The sequence below is a fragment of the Schistocerca americana genome, chromosome 3, assembly GCF_021461395.2.
Source record: "Schistocerca americana isolate TAMUIC-IGC-003095 chromosome 3, iqSchAmer2.1, whole genome shotgun sequence".
In the NCBI taxonomy this organism is placed as follows: Eukaryota; Metazoa; Arthropoda; class Insecta; order Orthoptera; family Acrididae; genus Schistocerca; species Schistocerca americana.
In genome coordinates this window covers 946,227,457-946,247,349 of record NC_060121.1, presented here as the reverse complement: position 1 = coordinate 946,247,349, position 19,893 = coordinate 946,227,457, and the positions used below count along the sequence as shown (strand labels likewise).

At 38.8% G+C, this 19,893-nt stretch overlaps 1 protein-coding gene across 1 annotated transcript in view; it reads right to left on the bottom strand.

Moving 5' to 3' along the window:
• Positions 1-19,893, bottom strand: part of LOC124607488 (beta-1,3-glucan-binding protein-like) — a 128,483-nt gene that overhangs the window by 33,237 nt on the left and 75,353 nt on the right. Inside the window, exons 7-8 of the mRNA XM_047139860.1 lie at positions 8,485-8,621; positions 4-105 (exon numbers count right to left, since the gene is read on the bottom strand). Of these exons, the coding sequence (XP_046995816.1) occupies positions 4-105; positions 8,485-8,621 (239 nt within the window). The remainder of the gene's footprint in view (positions 1-3; positions 106-8,484; positions 8,622-19,893) is intronic.

Sequence of the window (19,893 nt, the reverse complement as noted above, 5' to 3'; positions counted from 1 at the left end):
TACCTTTGTTTCCCTGTTTCTCCATGGCTTTGGATGCTTATGTGATAAACACCCATCAGGAAATTCTAGATGTCCTCCAACTCCAACACCCAAAGTAATGTAGAACTGTAATAAAAGGTGTGTTGCATAGCAGAAAGTATTTTTTACTGTAAGACTACAGATACATTACAATATGATTATTAGTGGTCATTTGCTAATATTTAAATTTGCCTAGCAAATAAATATATGGTGAAATTAATTATTAATGTATTTGTATATATCATATCATATTAAATTGAATGATAGTCTGTGAAGAACTAGATAAGAGAAAACTTTTAAACCTTTATGGTATAACTCATCTTGAGGTACCAACTGTCACTCTCTAGAACTTATAGTAGGTGTCAGGATGAGAGGCAAAAAAATTAACAGGCATCTGACAACTTAAGATACATCACTCAAATCAGAGAGCAACAACTTGTTCAAATGATGGGCAGCCCTGTGCTTAACAGACTGTGTGCACTGTTTAAAATTTTTATGCTTCAGAGAAAACCACGTGTCTCAGGTACTCAATATGGATGTGAGTTAATAGGATATCATTTTCTCACAATGGTTGGAAGGAGTTACACCACAGCCAAAACTTGTTTTTCCTAACTTGCAGTCACTTCTCTTCACAGTGACTCCTGATTCTTTCTCGCAAGATGTCACTACTTGTGTGAGGGCCTGCACAGTCTACCACTGTTGGTACAGTACAGGCCCCATTGGCTGATGTGCGAGTGTGCAGTTCATTGCCCCAACTGCTCCAACAAAATTCCACCACCTTACATAGAGATTGTAGGCAAAGGAGGTTGTTTTACATGGACTGAGCTGGTTTCTCTGCGGGGTACATTCATTCACTGAATGGCTTGCAGTGGCATCAGGGAGCAAGAGCAGATAATAACTTTCATAGCTCAAACTGCATGTACTTCTACATCACGGACACTAAACTTGTTTTATTAAGTGAATGTCCTGAACAAGATGAAAGCAAATGACAAAGAGGTCAAGATTGTTCCCTTGGTTAGAGCCATCCATCGACAAATAATCATGGTGTTGGTCTAAGATTTTATGAAATTCAAATTTAATTCTTTATTGTGGCAAGTGAGACATGGCAGCCATACTTTGTAACTCTCAAGTGTTGAATACTGCAAATGTCCTCTGATTTTATTTTGGGCTTTGGACAAGGTTTGGGAGAGGCATGAGTCTTTATTTGTCATTTACATGCATGTTTGTTGTATTTTATGGAGCAGACATGTAAACACACTGATAGATGTGATATATTTGTACATTTTCATAATACAAAGTTAAAATATATTTTTTACCTCTGATTCATTTTTTGTGGTGTTTCAAACCACAGAAATGTAAAATTGAGTCGTGAGTGTGAGTTGCATTTGTGTGTGCGAGTTGCATTTGTGTGTGTGTGTGTGTGTGTGTGTGTGTGTGTGTGTGTGTGTGTGTGTAGCGTTGTGTTGATAAAGGTCTAATGACTGAAAGCTTTAATTGTGAGAGTCTTTTTGTTGTGCCTATCTGCAACTCAGCATCTCTGCTGTGTGGTGAGTACCAACTTTCCTTCTCATGATATTTTTACCTACACATGTTTAGAATCTTCCACACAGCTCCCCATATAATGTAATTTCTTATATACTTTTTCCTGTTTTATTACCATACTCATTGACATAAATTACTGATACATTTCATCATTTTAATATTCCTTGTCTATTTCACTTCACATTTCCCACCATAGTGTATATAACTATTCTGAATCCAATATAGCATATTTGTTCTGTAATTCCTGTCTTTTTCTTTGCATGCAGAGCCTATTCTTTCAGTGTCTTTTTCCTGTTTTAGCACTGTCGATGCTTCATTGGCTGGCATGATCCTGTATCCTTAATGCATTCTACAGCTACTGTTATGCTCCTGAGCTAACACAACCTACAATATTCTCAAGGAAAATCCTATGCTTCACAACATCTATAGGACAGCAAAGGAATAACTTCCTCATTGTAAAAAAAATGACATTGTCAGAGGAGATTGTGCTGAAAACTATCATCTTTTATTTTCTTACTGCAACAATTACAAAAGTATTTTAAAATGCTTTTTTAAATGTCGTCGCAATAAAACAAAATTTCTTCAGTGGGCTCTCTCTCACTTGTCAGACAATGGAACTGAACTAACAAGTTTATATAATCCTAAATCAAATTTATAATATGTTACAAGTTCAAAGACTCATATTCAATCCTAGATATGTATGTGTTTTGGGCAGTGATCTCCCATTTCAGCAATTCAAGTGGTTATTAATAATGGAAATAAATTCTCTAAATGAGTCTGTAAAAATAGTGGATTTTTTTAAAACAAAAGGCCCTAGACTGCTTAAAATATTTACATTCATTATGACATTTTGGCTACTACGATCATCAAATATCTAATTAAAATTAACATAAGAATGTGAGGTGTTGATTACAAATATGATGATATCATTAGTCAAAAAGTCATAAAAAACAAAAATATATTAAGCAATCTGATGACTTTATTCTAAAATCTCCAAATGCTGTGGGCATGTTGGAGAAGTACCTATGAGGGCATTCTGAAAAGTAATGCCTCCAACTTTTTTACGTGAAAATTCTTACAGCTTTTTAAAGTGAAACAAACATTATTATCACACTACATCTTTATTCTTCATGTCTACTTATTTATTTCTCAACATAATTGTCCTGGGCACAAACACATTCCTCCCAAAGAGAGACCACGTTGTTGATACCAGTATTGTAGAATGTTTGACTTTGTTGAAAGAGCCACAACATCACCTCTGATTCCAACACTTCATCTTTATTGTGATGACCAATGAATCATCTGTAACAAATGACTTCAACTGAGAAGTATGCTATCTCTTTCATACTGATCCTGATTTTGTGCTCTTGGGACTGTAACAGTAATAAAGGTGTATAATGCTATCCAGGTTGCTTGCATCAAGCTCACCATTGTACCAAGCATTCTTTTGGTGGTGACTGGGATTAGAATGAGAAGTGTTGACACCACTGGAGAACAGAGGGACAAAACGGGAGGATTATGTTAACAGGCTGCCTCTACATTTTAGTGTTGGTGCATGTACCAACCCTCCACAACAACAGCAACAGCATATACTACAGCCAACACCACAAGGTAGGACAGCGCAACATGTGAAATTAACAGCGTTCAGGATGTCCAGAACTTTGGTTCTTAGACGCAGAAAGCATTTTTGCCAGTACAAAACCAATAATGATACATCTTCCCTGAAGATGTTTTGCCCACCCATAACTATAGGGTATTACAAAATTGTTTCATAAAAAACTTCACCCTCTCTCTGGGGCACAGGGTGCAAAAGTTAGGGCAGATGATGGTTTAGGCAACAGATCTCCATGTCAACTTCTACATAAACTTACTAGCAGGGCTAGATTTAATACCAGAGCAATAGGTACACATGTTGTGTCTTAAAAGACTCCCCATAAACACGAGAATCATTTTGGCTGCAGAAAAAAGTGTATCTTTGCAAGTGCTTCCAGGATGAGCAGAAGCAATGGTGGCATGAATACTAAGCAAGCAACATTATAGACAGTATTATGTCAGCTGGGGGCCCTGAACCATGAATGTTGGAAACAAGTGAGCATGGTAGCCCAAGATCAAGCATAATGAGCAAGGCACAAGCTACCACAACCGAATAGTTTGCACAGACAGTTCACAGTTTGGTTGCATAGGTGGCAGCCCTGCATGACTAAGAATGCATAGGAGAAGCTAGCACAGGCATTGTACGATGGCAAGACTATATGGAATATGACAAGAGTTCATGAAGAAACAGATCCTCATGATATTGGCTTCACCAAAGAGTCAGTGACAAGGTTTGCAAATGTTCTACACCATCTCAGTACCCAAAAGCATTTGACAGCCTCTAAACGGCACTCCAGATCATCATGTAGAAATATTAAGTCACCCACATACGTATGTGATTTGCTCCTTGATTCACAGGAGACATTCGCAAATGGTAATCTTTGCAGTGCACACTCAGGTGTTCAGCACAAGATACCCATGTTAACAACATGCAGGAGGCTGATCCAAATGGGATACTGTGTTCCATATGCTTGAAACAACAGGCAAGCAGTTAGGCAGCTTTGAGCTGGTAGCCAGCATGGAAGTAATATATCACAGTGCAGCTACACCAGGTTATGAAAATTCCTGCTTTGAAGAGCTCTACTTCTATGGACACTATCACAATCTGAGGGTAGGATTCACAACCATGGAAAACTGGGCAAAGCAGCTATAGTAATGGATAGATGCTCCAAAAAGAAGTTTTTGGGAGATATAGGATCAGATGTCAATGTGTTACCTAAAGGACTGTTCCAACTGGACAGTGGTCCACCTCAGTAGCTGAGTTTTCAGTGCAGCAGAATGCCATGCAAAGGGGCCCGGGTTTGATTCCCTGTTGGGTCAGGGATTTTCTCTGCTCAGAGACTGGTTTTTGTGTTGTCTTCATCATAATCTCATCCCCATCGCCGAAGTGATGTGAACTAAAAAGACTTGCACCAAGCGACCGGTCAACCTGGCGGGAGGCCCTAGCCACAAACATTTCATTTCACTTCAACTGGACAGCACAGGCGCTCCTCTACATTTAACAGCAGCAAATAACTCGGCAATTGAAGTTTACAGAAGCAAATCATTAATGTTAGATCTTGGCTTTCAAGAGCACACAACATGGAATTTCTTGGTAGCTGATGTCACCAAACCAATTCTAGGCACTGATTTCTTACACAACTTTGACCTCGCAGTGGACATTAAGAGAGGATTATTGCAGAATGCAACAGTCACAGCAGCGTTTTAACATAATGAATGGCACAGCATCATGGAAGTATTTCCACATATCCTATCAAGAGCTAACGCACACACAACATGCAATTTTTCATTCGCACTATGCCATGACAGTCAGTAGCAGCCAAGTCATGCCATCTCATGCCTGGAAAACTAGTGGCAGCTAGGCAAATGCACCAATGCATGACAAGGCCATCAGATAGTCAGTAAGCATCACCTCTACATATGACCCAGAAATGAGACTGTACATGGAGGCTGTTCAGAGACTATCGAGTGTTAACTTTCATAACTATACCGGATAGATACCCTATTCCACATATCATGGATGTAAACAATTCAGTGGCAGGTGCATATTTTTTTAGCATAATCAATTGCACATGGGCACATTCACAAATTCCTGTATTCCTATCAGTCATTCACAAGTTGACGATCACCTTGCTCTTTGATTTATTCAATTATTGTTAACTGCCCTTTGAGTTGAAAAACATTGCTCGAACATGTCATGTGCTGTGTGGGCTGAAATTTTCATTTTGCTACATGGATAACATCTTTAATTTTTCAAAGTATCAGGAGGAATGCAAGTCTCATTTACGTCAAGTTTCCTTGTGACTCCAAAATTCTGGCATGGTGATCAGTTTAGACAAGTATCTTTTTAGTTATAACAAAGTAAAGTTCTTTGGTTTTTAGGTATCAGTGGATGGGTTGACTGGTGATGAAGCATGTGTCAGCCATACAACAGGTTCCACTGCACATAACATTGAAGGACTTAAGGTGGTGTCTAGGAATGCTTAATTATTACCACCGTCATCTTTCCCAGGCATCACATTAACAAAACTACTCAAAGGCAAACACTTGACTGGTGCAAAAAGTTCCTCAGAGCTGATGATGTCATTCGACAGAGTAAAAGAGTGTGCTGCAAGGGCAGTACTACTTGCTCGCCCTCAGATTAATGCATCACACCATTATGGTGGATGGCAGCCAGACAATTGTAGGGGTGGCACTTCAGGAACTTGTTGATGGCGCTTGGTAGCCTTTCCCTTTTTCTGCCCTGTTGCTCATACCAATGTAAAAGGGTTGGAGTACTATAGACAGGGAACTTTTCATAGCATATGCAGCTGTCTGTCTCTTCAGATATTCAATTAAAGGCCACATTTTGACTATTTACACAGACCGTAACATCACTCTTCAGCAAGGAGACTCCAAAAGGCTTGCTGGAATTCCTCAGACACGCTGATTTTATTTCATAATTCACCATGGATGTCCACCATATTAGCAGTAGCAAAAACATTGTGGCCGATTGCTTATCACTGTGTTGTGTGAGTATAAAAGCAGTAAACAGGAACCACATTGCCCAAGCATGAACTCTTGACCAAAAATTACATGAATTATGAATGAATGGACAATCTTATTTGACATTCATGCATGTAAAAACATCGGCAGGAGATTTAACGTTATGGTGCAACAGTGCAGACAATATGATGTATGTTATGTCCCAGAAATTTCTGTCGAGCAGTTTTCAAGGCATAATGAGCCTTTAACACCTGGTAGTGAGAACTATGGGGTGAGTGTTGATGAGGAAGGTGGTGTGGCCTGGAGTGAATAAAGACAGCCATAAGTGGACACAATAATGTGAGAGATGTCATAAGTGCAAGGCGGGAAGACATATTGTTGGCCCCACAGGGAACATATCACATCCTCAGCAAGATTTGGTCACATTCATGTGAAACTGGTAGGGCCACTACCCTGCTAAAATGGCCACTACTATTTACTTACCATAGTGGATCACCTTACAACATGGCCAAAGTATTTCTGGTGGCAGACGTCATTACCACAACTGTGGCCAAGATTAGATTAGATTAGATTAGATTTACTTTCATTCCAATTGATCCGTATTGAGGAGGTCCTCCAGGATGTGGAACATGTCAGAAAAACAACAATACATGACAAATATTTACAACTAAAACAAATAAGCTAATGTACCATTCCACAGGTCCCAAGTGGAATGACCGTCATTTTTTAATGAACACTATGTGAAAGTCATTTTACAAATACTAATGCACTGAATTTAAAATAAAAAGAGAGTACTTAGTGGACAGATAGCACAATTTGGAGTGCCACAAACTATTATGAGTGACAGGTGTCCCGGGTTCCCGGGTTCGATTCCCGGCGGGGTCAGGGATTTTCTCTGCCTCGTGATGACTGGGTGTTGTGTGATGTCTTTAGGTTAGTTAGGTTTAAGTGGTTCTAAGTTCTAAGGGACTGATGACCAAAGCTGTTAAGTCCCGTAGTGCTCAGAGCCATTTGAACCATTTTGAACTGACAGGTGTAGACAGTGTGAGGCAGCATTATTCTAAGAACTCCTTCATCTCTGTGGGTGCAACCACATCCATACAAATAGTTATCAATATTCCAGCAATGGAATGGTGCAAAGATTCCACTGCACTCTGAAGGTGGTCCTGCTAGGATTGAGGCCTACACTCAAGGAGGAACTAGTGCACTCATTCTTCTCCTTAATTACTCTGTGGAAAAATGTTGCCGCTACCAGCATAATTGTGATCTGACAAACCGACAGACCTCCCAGCAACAATGGAAATTTTGGGGCAAACCTATGTGAAAATATGGCTCTTCTCCCTATGACGCTACCAAAGCTGCATGGGGATAAACAGATTTTTATGCATAAGGACTTGTTCAGCTTTTCAAATGTGTCGTTTCATGAAAACTCAGTCCTTCCTCCACTTACACCATCTTCTACAGGTCCATTTAAAGCTGTTCAACCCCCCCCCCCCTCCCCCCCCCACCTTCAAGATATGGCACAGTGACTGAGAGGAAGTGGTCTCCATCAAGTGTCTTAAACCAGTGCTCCTGCAAATGGGAGAGACAAACACAACTACCAGTGTATATCCTCACTGCACTTCAACTGGGTGGTGTGTCATCTCCTTTATACTTTTGACCTTTGAGGTCTTTCTGGGTTTTAGCACAATTTTCTGTTAATGTTCTTGTAATTGTGATTGTAATAAAGGCACACAATGCTATCCAAGGTATCTGCATCAAGCTCATCACTGCACCAAGCATTCCTTTACTATCAAAGTGAAACACACTCAAAGTGAAGTGCTTGAAGGTGATCTTAAAGTTTTGGAAACAGATGAACATTGAATGGGGCCAAATCAGGAGTGTATGGAGGTTTTTTGATGACAACGAACACAAGGTGGTGGATTGTTGCAGATGTCATAGTGCCCATGTGTGGTCTGACATTGTCATGCTGAAGGAGAGGGTGCAGCATGTGCAGACAAACTCTTTGAATTCAAAACCCAATTACAGCATGCTGTTTCTCATGCAACGACATGGTTACATTTCACACCAGCATGTTACATGCTACCATTTGGAGCCTTCTAGCAGCAGAGGGCTGTAATAGGTGTGAAGAATAAACATGTAGAATGTTAATAACATTTGTTTTATTTAAAAAGCTTTATGAGATTTACATAAAAATTCAGAGCAATTACTTGTCAGCATACCCTTGTAAAAATAAGAAATTATAAAGAAATGATAAAGAATACCTCTCTGTTAAACAGTGAAAGATTACACTTCCAACACACTTGCAGATATAAGAAACTATAAAGAAATTGTAAAGAATCATACCTCTCTGTCAAATGGTGCAAGTTTAGACTTCCAAGGAACTGTAGGTGATGAAGCAAATTCTTGCAAGCCACTAAAGCCACCTAGTGGTGGTTGAACTCTTCCAATCTCCATACCATCGACAACAAACACCAGCTGATCTGAAAATTTAATGAGCATTGTGATCCTCTCAGCACCAAATAACAAAAAAAATTTCAACCATATTGTTATTATTGTGTAAATTTGAACAGCAAAAACAAATAAACAAAATTATGTTTTGGAATGAGGGAAAAATTATATAGACACTATTGTATTACATGATTTATTAGTAGACTGTCAACATTTTTATTGTATCATCTGAAAAATAAACATTGTTCTGCTACTTGAAACCCACAGATGTTAAATGACACATTTGCCTTCAGATTTGTACCTATATTCTTATGCCTGAGGTAAAATAAAACGTTCTTAAACTGAGAAGTCTGTAAGTGAAATAGTTAAGCTATCACTCTATTGCATAAAAATCAACATTCTGGCACCAGTCAGAATGTTGATATTTTATGCAATAGAGTGAAAGCTTAACTATCAGTCAGGATATATGATATTCCACTAGATGCACAGCCTGGACTTAAAGAATATTGGGAAGAGAAGATTGGTACAGCTGATTCGTGAAACTATAGGAGATGAATCTCACACCATACACAGTTGAATACCTGTTGTCACGGGGAAAAGAATCTTTTTTTGCTAAAATAAATCCAGAAAACACATACCTCTGCCTAAATAGTATTCACATGAGCTCGGGGAGGGGGAATCTGCTATAAACAGTCACAAGATACATTGATGAACCAAAACATTACAGCCACTGTTCACTGTGAGACTGAATGCCACCTGGTAGGGTTGCAGGCGTGATGTGGTAAGGAAGTATGTAAGTGGAGCAGACACATATGTGGAATCATTCTAGTGATGACAAGAACTATAAATGGAGAAATCCACTGTCCAGCACAAAGCGTTGAACATGAGGCTCTGCAGCAGATGTCCCCTATTTGTTACTATGTTGACTCACTGACATCATTAATTATGATAACAGAGGACATGAGATCGTCAAGACTGGATGATGGATCAAAGAGGATATATTACATCATTGAATGAATAATATTTCTTGTTGCGCCAGATCAACGGTTGCCTGGATATACTATCATTCAGGTGAATAACTGTTTGAAACATGCACTAAGTTAAGAACACATGCCAATGGGGGTAGTATTACACTATTGGGGGCATTTACCAGGGCTTCCATACGACCTTCCATGACAACTGCTGACAACATGAACACTATTGTGGAACATCTGCATCCCTTTATGATTTATGTCTTCCCCAGCGGTGATGGTATCTTCAAACAGGACAACTGTCCATAACACATGGCCAGAATCATGCTATGTGATTTGAGGAGCATGATAGTGAACTCACAGTGATGTTCTGGTTACCAGACTTGTCTAATCTGATAATGATGCAACACATCTGGGACACTATCGGGAGTCAGCTCTGCATCCACAAATCACCAGCCCATAACTCATGGTAGTTGCATTACCTGTTCACAGACATCTGGTGTTACATACCTCTGGAAATCTACCAAGGACCTGTTAAAAACTTATCACATTGCTGTATTGAGTTCCAGATGTGGACCAACATGCTATTAAACAGGTGGTCATTATATTTCGCCTCATCAGCGCAAATTCTAGCACACTTACTAGATGAAATCTTTGGAACAGGAATCACCAGTTCTCATAAACAATCTCAGCAATGCAGATTTTATTTGCCTCTTGAAGTATCTGTACATATTTCAGTATTTCATGTCTAACAAATAAAATACATTTTTATTATGTTTCATTTGTTGGCCAAAAAATAATCATTATGACAGAGCTACAACCATTTATTTCAAATAATATTTACTGAAAGGTTAGTACCAGGCTCATATTAACAATTCACATGCTATAGTACCAGGTGAGGTTAGTTTTCTGACTATACAAAAAGAGCAAAATAACTTAACCTCAAGACTGCGAACAAGAAGATCTGCATAAATAAACTCAAAGACGTTGAAATTTGGCATTCTTGGAATTTTCAATTATTAATAGCATCAAAATTACACAATGCTTGGTCTGTTATTGATGGTGCATACAACCTGCCTGAAGAACCATTTGATAATGATATGAACAGCAAGCTGGTTGCAGCCTGAGCAAATTGTGACACAACAACTCAATGAATCATTGCTACATTAGGTGAAGGAAAAAACCATAATTCATATTACAAACTGCAACATGTCGACAGAAATGAGGACAAGTTAATATCTAATTGCGAACAAAAATTTGATCCAGTGTTTAGGTACATCATAGTGCAGCAGTGGTTTAGTTTTGTAAAAAAAGCAACTGGCGACATAATGATAGACGTTGCTAGAATTGAAGATCTGCACATTGCTTGAGATTCTAGGTGAGCAAATACCTGATCAGATAATTATTATAAAAATTTTGATGAGTCTCATCATGAGCATACAAGTACTTTATCAATGGATAGGAATCTTTGCAAGCAAGTGAATCAACACTTAGTAATCTGATATCCCTACTTGCCATTGAGGAACATATAATCAACACAAATGATAAATGTGAAACTTTAGCATATGTAGCAAGTAATAGCACTCCTAAAAATTCTGGCAAAAAGCCAGCCATTTTATGAAATCAGGTACTTGTGCCTATTACCAGAAGCTGCATCACTGGATTTGTGACTTCAAAAAGCTGCAACTGCAAAGCAGTCATCAACCATTGGAGAAGCTCTCATTAGAGAAGCAATGTTCATTTCAGGTAATTCAGTACAACTTGAGCAGCATAGTACTGTACATGGATTCAGGACCAACATTCTTGGTCCACCACCTATGAAGAATTTACAGAGGCAAGACAAACTTTGTACCACTTTTTTCCATTTTTTGAAAATACTTGACACAAAACAAGCTACACATCACAACAGACATTGTAACATTTTACATCTATGATTATTGAGTGCTTGGGAAGGTGAAAATGTGTACTAAGTAAGTTCTATTAGAGTAAACTATCAATTTTGATACTGGTACAAAGTTACACTGTCATTCAGAATAATATTAAACCAGTCTTAAAAAATGTAGTATTTTTCCATTAGGCTCTTTAATGTTCAGGGTAAATTTAGATCATGTCAAAAGGAAATAAGCTGTTAATGCGAAGTGGAAACAAACAGTGTTAATCCAGTTCTACAAGTTTACTTTCAAATATCAAGATATGAGGGGGTACCCAAAAAAAGAAACCAGAATATCATTGCCGTGGATGGAGCTTGCATAGTACACATTTCTATCGCAAGGTGTGTATAGTACAACTCACTGCCAGTTCAGAGCAGCCTGTGTTTTCGACCTGGCTTGTTCTGTTTATCTGCAGTGACAGTTTATGCTAGCACTGTTTGTTCTTGTTTTGTTTTTTATGATGGCAAGTTAAATTGAACAATGCGCGGCTGTGAAATTTTGTTTTCTACTCAGTAAAAATGCTGCTGAAACTGTTTTAATGTTAAAGACAGCTTACCAAGATCACACCATGGGAAAAATTCAAGTGTGCAAGGTTTGCTCCATTCAAAAATGGCAACATGTCGGTGGTTTGGCAAACCTCATTCTGGACATTTATCAACCGCTCAAATTGACAAAAATATTGAAAGAATTCGAAAGCTTGTGCTTACAGGCCATTTTCATAAGTTTTAACACTATGCAACAGTGTTCATCAAAAAAGACTTGATTTGTGGCAGACAGGAGACTGGTCCTTCCAACAGGACAATGCACCTGCATGCACAGCCATCTCTGTTAGATAGTTTTTGGTTAAAAATGGCATGGTTCCACTGCCCCATGCATCTTACTCACCTGACCTGACTCCCTGGAAATGTTTCTTATTTCCATGCATGAAAAGAGGCATGAAATGACACCGATTTGACAACATAGTGGAAGTCAAAAAATGAATGAGGGAGTAGCTGTCAGCCGTTTCTAAAGATGACTACAAAATGTTTCAAACAGTGGAAGCACTGGTAGGACAATTGTATAAGTTGTAACGGAAAGTATTTTGTAGGGAATATGGTTCTTTTGTAAACAATTTTGAAATATATAGCTTTTAAAAAATAATTCCAGTTTTTGTTTTGGGTACTCCCTTGTTATTGAATTGATCTGGCACTGCTCGGCTTATAAGCGGAGTGATACATCCAAAAGAATGCCTAACAACTCAACTACTGTTATGAAAGGAAATGAAACTGAAAGACCTGAACACTTGCGTGACCCAAATATCAAGTATTTGTCCAGCGCTGATACTAAATTGTTTGGCCATAATGACGGTGGACCTTCTAAACAGGCAGAGAAACCTAAACGAAGAAAAGTAGTTTTGATGGCAGACAGTCATGGTCGTGGATTTGCTCGCCTTCTGAACGATCAGTCCAGTTTGCAAACAATTGCTTACATAAAGCCTGGTGCTTCTATGTTGGAAGTTTGGAATCATGTACGATCCACAGACGTTGCTGACTTATCCTCTGAAGACTTTGTTGCGCTAATTGGTGGGTCAAATCACGTATATAAAACCGAAACCCACAAAGCAAAACAAGAACTAAAAAGGTGCTTAGGACAGTTGACACACACAAATGTTTTAGTGCTGAACATTCCACATCGGCATGACTTACCGTCTTGGTCATGCGTAAATAAAGAAATAATCAATGCCAACAGACAAATTTCATTACTTTGCAATCATTTCAGAAACGTAGAACTCGTAAATGTTAATAATATTGGGCGCAGATTCCACACATTACATGGATGGCACGTTAACAACATGGGGAAAAAACTGCTCATCGGAAAAATTGGAGAAATTATCACCAAGAGGCATCAAACACTCAAAAGAAAAATCATCCTGGATTGGCCCCCCAAATATTCGAAGGAAACAACGGCAGCAAGACCTCACTCACCAACATCAACAACAAAAGAAGGAACTAGGTGCCTCCAATATTCAGGCACAATGAATGCAGTAACAGCTCTACCAATTGCAGACCCAGCTCTAACACCAGCAGCAATATTATCAACAGTAGGAGCAGCAACTGAACAACTACCAGGGAAGCCAGACACAGAAGAAAATTCTGCTGCAGATGATAATAGAAGAATAGGTGCAGTCGGGAAAAGAAAAGCAGTACTTCCAGCACACCTGAATGATTTTTTATTGACAAGGTAAAGGTAAGTGATCAATTAAATATGCCAAAGTCTAACAATATGCCAAAGCCTAACAAAACCTTTAATTTCGTGCTGATTCATCAAAATGTCCAATCACTGCTAAACAAATTAAGTGAAGTTGAAATTTTATGTACTCATGAGCTAAAAAAACGTTTCTGTAGTGTGTATAACTGAACACTGGCTGCCTAAAGATGCAATGTCAGTCACAAAACTTGCAGACTGCAATCTTTGTTCATCATTTTCTAGAATTACATCCAGTCATGGAGGGTCATGTATATTTGTTAAAAGTGGCATTGATTATTGTAACATAAAACCCATTGAACTGTTAGCTGAAGAGAAAATTTTTGAAGTATCCACAGTTGAACTCTCTGCATTAAAATTAGTAATCATCTGTGTATATAGGAGCCCTGATGGAAACTTTAATGATTTCTGTCACCAACTAGAAGCAGCTTTAAATACTATAAAAAACTTTAACAAAACAGTGATCATAAGTGGAGATTTTAATATTGATTTTCAAGAAATCTCAAAAGACCAGCAAAGCTTCATGACCCTACTGGAAACATATAACATAAAAGCCACCATAGACTCTCCTACAAGAGTTACACCAACAACTAGCTCAACAATTGATCAGATATTAATAAACACAAATGTAAATCACAATTTCTGTGCCAGAAATCTTAATACTGGCTTCAGTGATCACTATGCACAGTTTATTGCTTTGCACACCCCAAGTGAAACAACTGAGAAAGATGAACTTGTAAAAGAAGCAAGGAAATTCACTAACAAACAAATAAACCTTTTTGTACAGAGACTAAGTGAAGAAACATGGTATGAAGTGTATACTTGTGAAAATACTAACAAAAAGTTTGAAAAATTCATGGAAATCTTCATGTCATACTTTGAAGCTGAATTCCACTGAAAAGGAAAAATTTCAACCTAACTTCAAAAAGAACAAATGGATTACAACAGGTATTAGAACATCTTGTGCAGAGAAAAGAAGATTACATGATATAGCAAAGACACAGAACATGCCTCATGAATCTCATTTGTACCTGAAGAATTACAAGAGGATCCTCAAAAATGTTGTAAGGAAAGCTAAAACAATGGCAAATGACAAATACATTGAAAATACAAAAAACAAATCTAAAGCTGTATGGGAATTTATAAAAAATCAAACAACAAGTGAAACTAAAAAATATAAAAATATGAACTTATGTTATGAAGGACAAATGATTTCTTGCCCAACAGAAATTGCTGGGACCTTCAACAAATATTTTGCAAATGTAAGTGAACAGTTGGTGAGTGGACTGGAAGAACAAAACAAAATATCACCTCCGTCATGCAATAGTGTGAGAAATGTGTCTATATCTTTGTTCCTTTCACCCACAAATTCTGAAGAAATTTTATCAGTTATAAAAACCTTGAAAACAGGGTACTCATGTGGAATTGATGGAATACCGGATGCAATTATTAAATAATGCTGTCTTGCCTTAGCTGAACCCTTGACACATTTGTGCAACAGCTCACTGGCGTCAGGAACCTTCCCTTCATGCTTAAAAACAGCAAAGCTGAAACCTCTGTTCAAAAAAGGAAATCCAGAATGTGTTTCAAATTATAGACCAATAGCCCTACTGCCTGTATTTTCTAAAATTTTAGAAAAAGTTTTTTATAAGAGATTGTCTGATTTCCTAAATACAAATAAAATTCTCTCTCCTTCACAGCATGGCTTCAGGATAGGCTATTCAACTGAAAGTGCAATATTTGAATTTCTTAATGAAATCTATACTAAACTGGATGCAAGTGAGTTTGTGACAGGCATATGTCTTGATTTATCTAAAGCTTTTGATGTCATTGACCATAATGCCCTACTGCAGAAGCTTGACCAGTTAGGAATTAGAGGTATATCCCATGAGTGGCTCAAGACATACCTATGTGGTCGCAAACAGGTGGTTGAAGTGCAATATACTGACCATAACAAAATCAGCTACTACTATTCAGGATATGAAAATGTAAAAGATGGTGTCCCTCAAGGACCAGTATTAGGACCCATTCTGAAACTTCCTGGCAGATTAAAACTGTGTGCCAGACCGAGACTCAAACTCGGGACCTTTGCCTTTCGCAGGAAAGTGCTCTACCAATGGAGCTACCCAAGCATGACTCACACCCCGTCCTCACAGCTTTACTTCTGCCAGTACCTCGTCTCCTACCTTCCAAACTTAACAGAAGCTCTCCTGCGAACCTTCCAGAACTAGCACTCCTGAAAGAAAGGATATTGCGGAGACATGGCTTAGCCACAGCCTGGGGGGTGTTTCCAGAATGAGATTTTCACTCTGCAGCGGAGTGTGTGCTGGTATGAAACTTCCTGGCAGATTAAAACTGTGTGCCGGACCGAGACTCGAACTCGGGACCTTTGCCTTTTGCGGGCAAGTGCTCTACTAACTGAGCTACCTAAGCACGACTCATGCCCCGTCCTCACAGCTTTACTTCTGCCAGTACCTTGTCTCCTACCTTCCAAACTTAACAGAAGCTCTCCTGCGAACCTTGCAGAACTAGCAATCCTGAAGGAAAGGATATTGCGGAGACATGGCTTAGCTGTGAGGATGGGGCATGAGTCATGCTTGGGTAGCTCAGTTGGTAGAGCACTTGCCCGCGAAAGCCAAAGGTCCCGCGTTCGAGTCTCGGTCCGGCACACAGTTTTAATCTGCCAGGAAGTTTCATATCAGCGTACACTCCACTGCAGAGTGAAAATCTCATTCTGGAAACATCCCCCCGGCTGTGGCTAAGCCATGTCTCCGCAATATCCTTTCTTTCAGGAGTGCTAGTTCTGCAAAGTTCGCAGGAGAGCTTCTGTTAAGTTTGGAAGGTAGGAGATGAGGTACTGGCAGAAGTAAAGCTGTGAGGGCGGGGCGTGAGTCGTGCTTGGGTAGCTCAGTTGGTAGAGCACTTGCCCGCGAAAGGCAAAGGTCCCGAGTTCGAGTCTCGGTCCGGCACAGAGTTTTAATCTGCCAGAAAGTTTCATATCAGCGCACACTCCGCTGCAGAGTGAAAATCTCATTCCAGGACCCATTCTGTTTCTCCTCTATGTCAATGATCTTATGTACAACAAGTATTGCCAAACTACCCTCCAATTTGCAGACGATACAAGCTTCCTTATTAGTGGTAAAACAGAAGAAAAACTAAAAGACTCCGCTATCCAATCAATGAACAGTGTAGAACAGTGGTTCAGCTACAACAAGCTAATTATAAACAAAGAAAAGACAGTAGCACTGAACTTCTATAATGTAAAAGGAAGACACCACCCAAACATAGAAATATAACTTAGGGACAGAGTTCTTGAAAGTGTTGACAGCACTAAATTTCTGGGACTCTGGCTCCAGAACAACACAAAATGGGAGGTACACATTTAATATTTGCAAAGAAAACTAAGCAAAACCTGTTACATGATATGGATCTTAAAAACTTGTTGCAGCAAAGCCAGCCTGTTAAATGTATACTACTCCTATGTGCATTCTGTAATTAAATATGGCATAATCTTCTGGGGCAATACAACAACAAATATTAAACTTTTCAGGATGCAAAAGAGAACACTAAGAATTATTGAAGGGGTAAACAATACGAAATCGTGCAGACCCATATTCAAAAAACTGTCAGTTCTTCCTCTTCCTTGCATTTTTATCTACAAAACACTAGTTTTCATCAAACAATATATCGATAGACACCCAGATATCTTATTAAAAAATGAAGATATACATGCACACAATACAAGGCAAAAATCTGACCTTCATGTGAAACAGGTGAGAACATCATTGTGCCAAAAAGGCACACTACACACTGGGATAAAGATTTTCAATAATCTACCTAAACATATTAAATCAATAGGTAAACTCTGTAGTTTTAAGGCTGAAGTAAAGGCATATTTAATTGATCATTGCTTTTACAGTCTGACAAAATATATAAAAGCCAAACAACAAAAATAAAGATGCATTATTAATATTCTACTTTGTATGTTGCCTGTAATGTTTGTTGTATTTATGAATCTGTGCTAAATTACTTCAATATCTAGTCCTTAGGATTGGAATACAAACTGTATTTTATCTTGTAAATACCTAACCATGTCCAATACCCTTGTATATATTCTATACATATAGGATTTGAAGGACTAAATAAAATAAAATATTACTATTGTCAGAAGCTCTCTTCACAGCTGCTGCAATTAAAGGATTATCACAAGCCTAAGAGCTTGGTGGAAAGACAACTGAAATACTTACTAGAAATCATAAAGGTAATAAAACTGTTAGTTTTAGTAGAAAATAATGCAGATAGGTAAACAGCAGCCATTTGAGACAAAAATAGTAAATGGTACAAAGATATCCTGATTGATAAAAACATTACCCTGATTGGCTGCAGTCCACAACAAAGCAGGCAGCTAACACTTGTTCGAACAACACTTGAATATTGTTTGTCACTCTAGGATCCATCCCAAATAGAATTGATAGAGAAAATAGAGAAGATTCAAAGACAAGCAGGACATTTAGTTACAGATTCATTTAGTAAGCACGAAATCTTTATCCAAAGAGATTCTGATCGTATGTGAAATATGCTAGCGGCAGACAATCAATGCCTTCTCTACACGATAGCAGTTGAAATACTATCAGCCACAGTGCTGCCAAAGGAGAATTACTAAACGCAGTCTTCCGAAATACCTTCACCAAAGAAAACGAAGTATTCCAGAATTCGAATCAAGCACAGCTGCCAACGTAGAAGTAGATACCCTCGGAGTAGCGAAGCAACTTACCTTTACAAAAACAAGATTTCAGTCCAGAACGTTCCTTTGAGAGTGTGATGAAACAATAGCTCCACACTTAACCCGTCAGTACCGTACACACAGGTGGTCTGTCAGACCAAGGAGAATATTTTCACATTAATGCAATGTGTGAAAGTTGTTTCCAAGAAGCTATCTTCTCAGTACCTTTAAGTGAGTGTAATAGGAGTCCTTTGGTATGGTGTATCTGGTATTTCAACAATAGAACTTCCGACTAGCTCACAACAAAGAGGTCTAGGGTCTCACAGGCCAGCCGCGTGCACTGGTCTCAGTTTATTGTTAGCTCCGCCAAGGTTATTCACGCACGCGCTTATTTGCGGAATCTGCTTAGTTTAGTGCTTTGTACCATATTTTAGTGTGTTGTAAGTGTTGTAACTGCACCATGGCCTATTCTTACGAGGCACAGGAGGCGAGAATTAGGAACTTGATTGAAGAAACAATGGCTGAAAGTGACGCTGGTGATTCTGAAGATGGAGAAATCGACTTCGAAGAAATCCAGGACCCAGAGTGGAAAAGTGATCCCGGTGCCGAACAAGAAACGTCGAGTGATGAATCAGGAGACAGTGATTGTAGTGCTGACAGTGATGTGTTTGTCGGTAAAGACGGAACAGTATGGAACTCACGTGCTCCGCCAAAGAACTCCCGCACACATTGTCATAACATCATAACTCATTTACCAGGTGTGAAAGGTGCTGCGAAAAGTGCTACAAATCTTCTACAGTGCTGGGAACTGTTTTTTTTATGAAAACATTATACACATACTTGTTGACTGCACTAATAGGTACATTCAAAGTATCGAGGGAAACTTTTAAAGGGAAAGAGATGCACAACAAACTAATAAAGCTGAAATAAAGGCCTTATTGGGATTATTGTACTATGCTGGTGTAAGTGCCCATCGACTAAGTCTACAAGATTTGTGGCGAGCAGATGGCACAGGAATTGAAATATTTCATCTCACAATGGGCTTAAACAGATTTCGTTTTCTCCTTCGATACCTCAGATTGGACGATAAACAAACGAGAATGGAAAGGGAGAAAACAGATCAAATGGCGGCGATAAGACAGGTGCTCAGTCTAACTGTTGAAAACTTTCAGAAGGCTTATACAGTTTCTGAATACGTGACAGTTGATTAAAAACTAGAAGCATTCCGTGGAAGATGCAGATTCCGACAGTACATGCCAAATAAGCCAAACAAGTGTGGAGTAAAGATTTTTACAGCAGTGGATGCCAGAATGTTTTACACATTCAACATGGAGGTGTATATTGGTCAACAGCCTGAAGGCCCTTACAGACAGGACAACAGACCAGTTGAACTTGTTCAGAGACTTTGCCAACCTATCCTGAATACAGGCAGCAA